Here is a 9,896-nt window from a genome sequence, read left to right on the forward strand (position 1 = left end):
AGAAAATGTTTAAAAACTCAAAAGAAAAATTGTTTACAACATCATTCAGTACATTAATACAAAATGGTGAATGGTCTTCAGTCGAGTGCTTCATGGTTTCCATTACATTGAAATACACCTTTTCATCTCCTATCTCCATAGTCAATGATCCTGCATGCACATCTATTTTGGTTTGGGTTGTCATCATGAACGGTCTTCCCAAGATAATAGTGGTCAAACTCATTCCTTTATCATCCTTTATGTCTAATATGTGGAAATTTGCAAGAAAAGCCAACTTGTCTACACGAACAAGTACATCCTCAAGCACATCTGCAGGGTTAACTATGCTACGGTTGGCCACTTGAATGACCACACTTGTAGTCTTAAGAGGTCCAAGATGAAGAGAAGTAAAAACTAACAAAGCTATCACATTTATAGAAGCTCCTAAATCTAACATGGCATCTTCAAACTTAGTACTTCCTATCACATAGGGAATAGAAAATAGACATGGATCCTTACATTTCGTAGTATCTCAATAGGCCTCTTAATCAAGCTTGACACGTTTCTTCCCAAGTTCGCAACCTCATTATCCCTAACATGCCTTCTATTTGTGCAAAGTTCTTTCAAAAACTTAGGCGTATTTCAAAATTTGTTTCACAACATCCTATAGAGGGATGTTTATCTCCACCTTCTTGAAAGTATTCAAGATTTCTTTGTCCAACTCCTCCATCTCTTTATTTTTTGGTTTCAAACAATTTGGACATGGAGGAGGAGGAGAACAAGATGAAGAAGAACTTTTAAAAGAAGGGTTACAAGATACTAGCTTGGAGTCATTAGTGGGTGTAGTCATCTCAAATGTAAATTATGTTGGTTCTCCTGATCCTTCACTTTTATCAATGGGTGCAACTTTGTTCTCCTTATCTTCATCTTCTTGGGCATCCTCAAGTCCTCGTACCTGCTTATCGTTTTTAATGTACTAGCACTTATATTACGTGGGTTGATCACAATTTGTGCAGACAATTGACTGGATCCTTTAGCATTAAGCTAATTAACATTACATTCTAACTTCTCCACCCTTTGAGTCAAGTCAACAATCATTTTCTTCACTTCAACGTTCTGCTCAACCACCATTTTCATAAATTTTTCCACCATCGATGCAAGATCTGGTTGAGGTTGTTGTCTCATTTAAGGTGGAACATAGGGTTGTTCGTGTTGCTGATTAGCCCATTTCAGATTTGGATGATTTTTAAAACTTTGATCATACCTATTGGAGGACAAGCCATATTTATTCTGAGACATTCTATTTCCTCCGAACATGTTGACATCAAAAGCTTGAGATGGTTCTTTCACAATAGTTCCTGTTAAGTTGGGGCATTCATTAGTATAATGGTTTGTTGAAGTATAAATTCCACACACCTTTGCTACTTGTGGAGTTAAAGTTTTGAACAAGCTTGCAATCTCATCAAGCTTCTTCTCTAGCCTCTTTATTCTTTCATCTATCATTTTCCCATTTGCTGCAGAAGTCTCCATTTCGTGATCTCTCCATAACAAAGTTATGGAATTTGATCTTGTTTCAAATTGTTGGCTATCAGATGTCGTTCTTTCTATCTGTTCTCTAGCAACTTATGGCATTTTATCTAGAAAAGATCATTTGCTTGCAACATTTCCAATTGTCTATCTGACGAATTCATGCCCTCATAAAAGTATTGAATGAGGGAATGCTCTTGTATTTGATGTTGAGGACAAGATGCACAAAGTTTGTTGAACCTTTCCCAATATTCATTAATGGTTTCTCCATCTCGCTACTTAATTCCATAAATTTCTCTATGAATGGCGGATGCAAGGAAATATTTCTCAAGAAAAAGTCTCTCCATAGTTCCACGCGTGAAGGAAGAAGATGGAGCCCTGGTAGTTTTTGCTTTCACAAAGAAGAAAATGGAGAGCTTGGTTGTCTTCTAAGGATAGTGAAATAGTTGGGCCGAATCCAACTTTCTTCTTTGTACCTTCATCATTATTTTTCACACCTGTGTTTACCAAACTCATTTTTGGACCTATTTCTCGTTGAACCTGCACTTTGGTTCCCTGCACTTTGGACCTATTTTTATTATTATGTTGTGTGCACCCCTGATGTTCTAATCCCGCATCCATGCACACACATCACATTAGTTAGTTTTTGTTTGTTTGATTTGGGCTTCCTTTTTTTTTTTTTTTTCATTTCACCCCTCACATTCTTATGTACACCACACATCTTATTTTTGGGCTCGGCCATGTATGTATTTCTTGCACCACATTTTTTTATGTTGCTCCCCTATATTTTGACTTTTCACTTTGTACCTCTGCTTCTAATTGCATTCCCTTTTGACATATTCACTATTTTTTTAAAAAAATAGAAAAAATAGAAAAATATTAAAAAATGAATTTTTTTTTCTTTTTTCCAAAAACACCAAAAAAATACAAAAATTTTAAAATATAAAAATACCAACATTTTTCAACAAATAGTTTTTCTTAAGAACTACGTACGAGCAAGACCAACCCTTGTCAAGTTCACTTCCTAAAATTTAAATCATTTTCCAAATAGTTTTTAAAAAACTACGTAATCTGGATTTCTCGTTTTGAATGAGAATACGTAGGACCAAGGTCAATCCTTGTCGGGCCCAAAAGACCAAAAAATATTTTTGTTTTCGTTTAGTATTATTATCTCATTATTTTTTGGGGAAAATTATAACATTTTGAAAACCATACAAACTTTTCATGTTTCATTAAAGGCATCGCCCTCGGGCAGACATTGTAAGGTGCTTTATTTTTATGGTTTTCCATAGTATTCCAGAATAAACTATGATGGCGACTCCAAATCTCGGTGTTTTACAAAAATGGATCATTTTGACCCATTTATTACAAAAATGGGTCAGTTTACTAATTAATTACATGACAATGTTAGTTTGCTAATTAATTACATGACAAGGTTGGTTTACTAATGATTTGACTTCTCTCTATTTATTTTTAACTTTTATATAATTTCTAAAGTTTTATATATTTTTTAAAAGTAAACTTTTAATAATTTGATTAAAAACATTTTAAAAAACATTTTATTAAAATTTTGATATTTTAAAATTTAATATTTTAAATTTTATTATTACTTTTTATTATAAAATTTGATTAAAAATATTTAAAAAAAATTATTAAAATTTTGATATTTTAAAACTTAATATTTTAGATTTTATTAGTACACTTTATTATAAAATTTACAAGAATAAAATTTGATTAAAAATATTTTAAATAAAATTTTGATATTTTAAAACTTATATTTTAACTTTTATTGTTTCATTTTATTATAAAATTTATAACAATAAAATTTTATTTAAAATATTTTAATCAAATTATTAAAAATTTATTTTAAAAAAATATATAAAACTTTAGAAATTATTATAAGTTAAAAAAAAATAGAGAAAAATCAAATTGTTAGTCAAATCTGTAATTAATTAGTAAACGGACCTATCTTTGTCATAAATATATCAAAACAACCTAATTTTTTGAAAAAAAAAAACTAGTTAAATAATTAGTAAACTGACCCTACTATGTAATTAATTAGGAAGCTGACCCATTTTTGTAATAAATGGATCAAAGCCACCCTTTTTTGTAAAAGACCCCCAAATCTCTTTTCAAACTAATTTTCTTTGTTGGTTCGTCGTCCCATCACGATTTCGGTTACGAAAAATGGCGACTCCACTGGGGATCGCCAGAGAGTCAATCCATTTAATTAGATATGCGAACTTGATATGGTTTTCCTTGATGTTTTCTTTCCCCTTTCTTTTATTTGTATATTCTTAGCTCTATTTTCATTTGTATATATATTTGTCTCTTAGAATAATTGTGTGTGAATTGTTTTGCTTATTTTGTTAGATATCTATCTGGGAAATTTTCTAGTTGTGTTGCTGGTAGGGTTTGGGTATGCATCATTCTCCCTTCATACAAACACATTGTGCATATCATTAGTTTATAGGGATGGCAAAATGGGCCCGGCCCGATGGGCCGGCCCGCCAGCCCGACTGAAAAAGTATGGGCCAGGCCACGAATTTCAGCCCGCCAGCCCATGACAGCCCGGCCCGTCAAGCCCGCTTGCCCGTCGGGCCAGCCCGCGGGCCAAAACAGGCCAGCCCGCGACCCGTAAGACAAAAACAGGTGGAGGACACTGCACACATTCATGGAAATTACGAACACACAGACCCACAATTCGTTTTTCTTCTTTTCTTAATTTTTTCCTATTCCTTTGCCACCCTTTTTGTTTTTCCCCATGCAAACATCAAACCCATTTTTATTATTATAAAAAGTAGCCAAAAAATGAGCCTTTTTTTGTTTTTGTGGAGAAGAGCGAGAAGAAGGCGAAGGTGCCAAATTTTTTAATTATCTCTCCCTCACACTACTGCGCGCACCCCCCACCCCACCACCAAACCACAACGCGACTCTTCCTTCCGATTCTCACCTCTACGCCACACACACACAACGTCGCTTCTCCTCCACACCCACTCGCCGCTGGCCACCACGAAAGACGCTGGCCACCACGTCGCCGCTGGCCATACGTTCTTCTCCTCCACCGTGACATCCACCACGTGGCTGCCAGAAGCGAGAAAACAGCTCCGTGCACGGAGAACGCAGAGCCACCGTCAAACACTGCGATTGGCGGACGATTCCGACCGCCACGACCACCGCCAACACAGGTTTGTTCGTAATTTCCGTTGTGGTTCTCTTTCTCCCGATTTGTAACCTAAATTCATGATTTCGTAACCCTAGATTTCGTAACCTCTTCAATTTTCCCCCAATTTCAATTTGGTATGATTTCCCCCAATTTCAATTTCGTTGTTCATCCTTCAATTTTCCCCCAATCCTTCAATTTTCAACTTTGTTCTGATATTTGGATTTTGTTCTGATATTTGAAATTCCCCCAATCCTTTGTTTAAAAAAGTTGTACTAAACTGTGCTTGACCTGATGTTACAGGTTCTTAAGGATTTGGCCACTTAATTTTCACGTTTGCGAAAGGTTGAAAAGAAGACAGTCCCCATTTGGATGCTATACGGTGGGGGAATTTCTAATTTTGATGTAAGTATACTCATTTTGCTGTAAGTTTGATGTAACTTTGTAGAAGAGTCAGTATACTCATTTTTGTTTTATCATCTTGTTGTTAGGATTTAGTGAACCAGATTTAATATCATGGATGAGCATGAGTCTAATAGTAGTCCTCCTCCAAGTAAAGATCATGAAACTGAAACTGTGTGTAATGAGTATGAGTCTAAGAATGTTGATGCGGTTGAAGAGGATATGGATGATAGTGTAAAACTTAGAGAATCCTCTAGTAGTAAGAAAACTGAAAAGTCAAGAACTTCTGATGTATGGAAATATTTTACAAGGATTGGGGCTGGTGATGATGGAAAAGAGAGGGCAAAGTGTAATGGGTGCAACAAAAAATATGTTATTGGTAGTCAAAGTGGCACATCTCATCTGAAGCGTCACATGGAGAAATGTACTAAACTTAAATTTGAAGATGTTAGGCAAATGATAGTGGATGGGCAAGGAAAGTTAAAAGCTAGAAGAATAGATCCAATGGTTTGCCGTCAGTTGTGTGCCAATTTAATTATCCAACACGGTTTACCTTTCAACTTTGTTGAGTATGAAGCTCTTAGAATTTGGATAAGCTATATCAATCCTGATGCATGTTTAGTTTCTAGAAATACAATAAAGAATGATGTCATGAAAATACATATGAAAGAAAAAAAAAATGCTAAAGGAGGAGTTCAGGAAAATCAGAAATAGGATTTGTTTGACATCCGATTTGTGGACTTCTATAACTGGTGAGGGATATATTGTTCTGACAGCACATTATGTTAACACAAATTGGAAATTGTGCTCTAAAATTTTGAACTTTTGCCACTTCCCACCACCTCACACTGGCTTTGAGCTATCAAAGAAAATAAATGGATTTTTGCATGATTGGGGAATTGAGAAAATAATATTTTCTTTGACTTTGGATAATGCATCTACTAATGATGTTCTAATTAGAACTTTAAAAAGTGAGCTTCTTTTGCAAAATTCTTTGGTATGTGGTGGTGAGTTTATGCATATTCGTTGTTGTGCACACATTCTTAACTTGATTGTGCAAGAAGGACTAAAAGCTCTTGGTGATTCATTAGATCTTATTAGGGAGAGCATAAAGTATGTAAAGGGTTCTGAAAGTAGGATGATGAAGTTTAAACAATGCATTGAAAAATTAGGGGACATTGATGCAAAAACTGCTTTGTGTATAGATGTTCCTACAAGGTGGAACTCTACTTTTTTTATGCTTGAAAGTGCCCTCAAATATAAACGAGTGTTTGGAAGTTTCCACTTAGTTGATGAAAATTATAAGTATTGTCTGTCTGATGAGAAATGGAAAAGAGTGAAAAAAATCTGTGTTTTCTTAGTGCCCTTTTATGAGATCACAAATATGATTTCTGCCACATGCTACCCTACATCAAACTTGTACTTTTTACAAGTGTGGACCATCCAAACCCATTTACTGGAAAGCTTAAAAGATGAAGACGAAGTTATCAGAGATATGGCTGAAAGGATGTTGGTAAAGTTTGATAAATATTGGGATGAATATAGCATTGTCCTTGCATTTGGGGCAATTTTAGACCCAAGGATGAAGTTGGAAACATTGGGCTATTGCTTTGAGAAGATAGATCCTCTAACTTGGGAAGCAAAGTTAGAGAAGATTAAAGAAAAATTGTACAAGTTGTTCTCTGAATATTGCTCCAAGAATGACACTTCCAATCCCCTAAAGCGTAAGTATATGGATATGCATATGTCAACAACATCATCCTCAATTGATTCTATCAAGTCCAATGCACTTCATGTAAGTCATATTACTTTCTAGTACATAAATTACTATGCATAAACTTATTGATTAAACTATGATTATGGTTTTTATGTTAGGAATTAAAACAACGCAAGATTCAAGCTTCTGTTAATACAAGGAAGAACCAACTTGACATATACTTGGATGAGCCAACATTGGATACTGATATTACTGAAAGTATGGATGTTCTTGAATGGTGGAAGAGTAATAGTCAACGTTTCTCAAATTTGTCAATCATGGCTAGGGACTTGCTGAGCATTCCAATTACTATTGTTGCATCTGAATCTGCTTTCAGCATTGGTTCAAAGATCTTGAATAAGTATAGAAGTCGTCTATTGTCAAAACATGTTGAAGCAATTATTTGTACTAGCAGCTGGATGCATGGGTTTCGTGAATATGGTAACTTTTGAATTTTTAATTCTGACTTAAATATTTTCAATAATATTTTCAATAATAATTCCATGTATTTTTTTAAGATGATGATGATGATGACAATGGAATAGCTGAGAGTAGTACTTCTAAGACTGCATCTAATAACCCTGGCACTGAATTGGATATTGATGAAAATTGAAGGTGAGTAACATAGTTAATATAAATTACAGATACTTAGTATATTCACTGTAATAACATAGTTTGTATATTCATTGTGATAAATAATGCTTCTGTTTTTTTTTTATGTAGCTTGCACTTTGGAACTGCAACCGTGATCTTCATGATGACTATGAAAGAGGCAGACGTCATTTACATTTTGTTTTAATCATTTCAATTTGTTTGGACTTTGTGATGATGGACTATTGTTGTATTAATGCATATGCAGTATGTTAATGTAAGCATATTTGCATGTAGTCAACTAAATTTGAAATGAAAAGATTTAAAATCTGATTTTGGGCCACAAAATGAACATATCAGGAAAAGGATGGCGGGCCAGCCCGCCACCCCACGGGCCGGGCCCAAAAAAACAACCCGTTTTGCCTTGTCGGGCCAGCCCGGCCCGACCCATTTAAAACGGGCCAAAAACGGGCCGGGCTGGCCCGTTTTGACACCCCTATTAGTTTAGGCACAAATGGAGATTTCTTGCTTTAATCCTCATATTTTCGTGTACCTAATATACATGTGAATAAGTGCACATATCTCATTATTTTAATGGCATATCATGCAAAACATTTCTTATGTGTGCATATTATACATGTGAATAAGTGCCTATTGAGGCAAAATCATGCATAGCATTTTTATGTCATACATCACATCTCATGAAAATAAATGTCTATTAAGGCCTAAACAAGCACTTCATTATGTCACTTAATTGGATATCATGCATGATGTTTTTAAATAAGTGTATCATATTTCATCATCATATGATGGAATAAATGCCTCTTGAGGCATATGCATTAAATCTCATGTAGGTTTTTCCAATTAGTTGCATATCATGCATGGTGCTCTTTAATCACATCGACATACAAAGTAAATAAGTGCCTCTTGGGGAACAAACTTGCATTGCATTCACTTATTGTCTTTATTCATTGTAGCATGTACATAGTTTTCTAATCCATAGCATGCATCCTCACCTCATCTAGCATAATGCATTCATATGTTGATACCATTTGCATAGGCATGGTTAGTTTCCTTGCATTACGTGCGTTTATTTTTGCATTCATTAGTTCATGCTAATAAAATAGAAGTCGCGGCACCTTGAAGGACTTATTAAGATCATGGAAAATATGAGAGAGGCTCGAGAAGCGGTAAAAGGTGGTGTTGAGTATTTGAAAGAGTAGATAAGTGAGATCCTGGGGGCCTTAAAAGCATTACAAAGAAATAAGGAAACTTTGGCTCCACGATATCAGCTAAGAGATTGGATGATCCAAACATTTCCACCTTATGGCCTTCCTTTAGGTTACATTTGATCTCTCGAAGAACATCTAAGGCAAACATATACCCAAAAGGTGGAGGATCACATATCTATAACTCATATCAGAGACGAGAATGAACTTGGGGCAACCACTATTACAAAACTTCTGGTAAATGTCCAACCAAATGTGGTGCATGTGACATCAATAAAAGAACTCGAGATGAAGCCTCCACACTATGCTGCCATATAGGTGGATGTCAAAGCAACCAATAACAAATTAGAAATGTTGGAGAAAAGGGTAAAAGTCATGGAAGGTAGAGGAAGCTGTAAGTTTGAAAATTTCATAGAGTTGTCCTTAGCCCCGAATGTAGTGATATCTCTAAAGTTTAAATTACCCATGTTTGAAAAATATAGAGGGACCACTTGTCCTAAAAGCCACATCATGATGTATGGCAAGAAAATGGTTGCGCATGCACACAATGAAAAGTTGTTGATCCATATCTTCCAAGATAGTTTGGCTGCATTGGCACTAAACTGGTATGTTCATCTTGAGCCTTCATGCATCAAGTCTTGGAAGGATCTGGTAAATGCTTTCATGAAGCAGTACGATTATAACATGGATGTGGCACCTAACAAATTACAATTGTAGAGCATGGTGAATGTAAGACCCGAGAAAAATTAAATAATTAAATAAATAATTATTTAATAAATGCGGGTAGTATAAGCCTTTATGGCATTTAATGTTAATTGTTATGACGTGGAAAAGTACTAGCTTAAGTGGTTGAGAGTACTTAGTTGTGTGTAAGGACTTGGGTTTGAGTCCTATGTATGCCAACTATGTGATATTTTATTTTTGTGTGCGTTATTTTAAGAGTATGTATGCATGTGAGTAGTGATAATATAATCCTAAAATTATAGGAATTATCCCTAATCATGTATCAGTTGAATTGGTTGAGCAATTGCTTTGGGATTGAGGAGTTGTGTGTTCAAACCTTGCTGAGAACGAAATTGATTTATTTATTTTTGCCAATATAAGTGTAATCTGAATGTGAAAGGGTGGGAAAACTCTAGAGGCAATGGGCAGCCAAGGGAGTTGGGAAAAATAGCTCATAATGGTCTATGAAAGATAATTAGAAATATTAAAAGGTCACTTTTCGTTTTTTTTCTATTAACCATATTTA

The 9,896-nt window shown here is 34.9% G+C and overlaps 1 protein-coding gene and 1 long non-coding RNA gene across 2 annotated transcripts; both read left to right on the forward strand.

The window, feature by feature from the left end:
* The first annotated feature begins 4,960 nt into the window (after positions 1-4,960).
* LOC146886258 (uncharacterized) lies at positions 4,961-5,676 on the forward strand. Its single transcript, XR_014995143.1, has 2 exons — positions 4,961-5,074; positions 5,161-5,676. It is a non-coding gene; the product is annotated as an uncharacterized LOC146886258 (long non-coding RNA).
* A 723-nt stretch (positions 5,677-6,399) lies between these two features.
* LOC146886259 (zinc finger BED domain-containing protein RICESLEEPER 3-like) lies at positions 6,400-7,699 on the forward strand. The gene is made up of 4 exons (XM_085673547.1): positions 6,400-6,866; positions 6,947-7,268; positions 7,346-7,442; positions 7,551-7,699. The coding sequence occupies exons 1-3, from the start codon at positions 6,456-6,458 to the stop codon at positions 7,438-7,440; spliced, it is 828 nt and encodes a 275-aa protein (XP_085529673.1). The 5' UTR covers positions 6,400-6,455; the 3' UTR covers positions 7,441-7,442; positions 7,551-7,699.
* The last annotated feature ends 2,197 nt before the right edge of the window (positions 7,700-9,896 follow it).

The sequence above is a fragment of the Vigna unguiculata genome, chromosome 5 (assembly GCF_037176805.1).
Source record: "Vigna unguiculata cultivar grain cowpea cultivar isolate G323 ecotype 2 chromosome 5, ASM3717680v1, whole genome shotgun sequence".
NCBI classification, from domain to species: domain Eukaryota; kingdom Viridiplantae; phylum Streptophyta; class Magnoliopsida; order Fabales; family Fabaceae; genus Vigna; species Vigna unguiculata.

Bases quoted from the DNA above. Each gene is read 5' to 3' on its own strand.
- LOC146886259 (XM_085673547.1), top strand. From the start codon at position 6,456: ATGATTTCTGCCACATGCTACCCTACATCAAACTTGTACTTTTTACAA. The intron at 6,867-6,946 runs GTAAGTCATATT...TTTTTATGTTAG, and splicing joins TCAAGTCCAATGCACTTCAT to GAATTAAAACAACGCAAGAT. The intron at 7,269-7,345 runs GTAACTTTTGAA...TATTTTTTTAAG, and splicing joins GCATGGGTTTCGTGAATATG to ATGATGATGATGATGACAAT.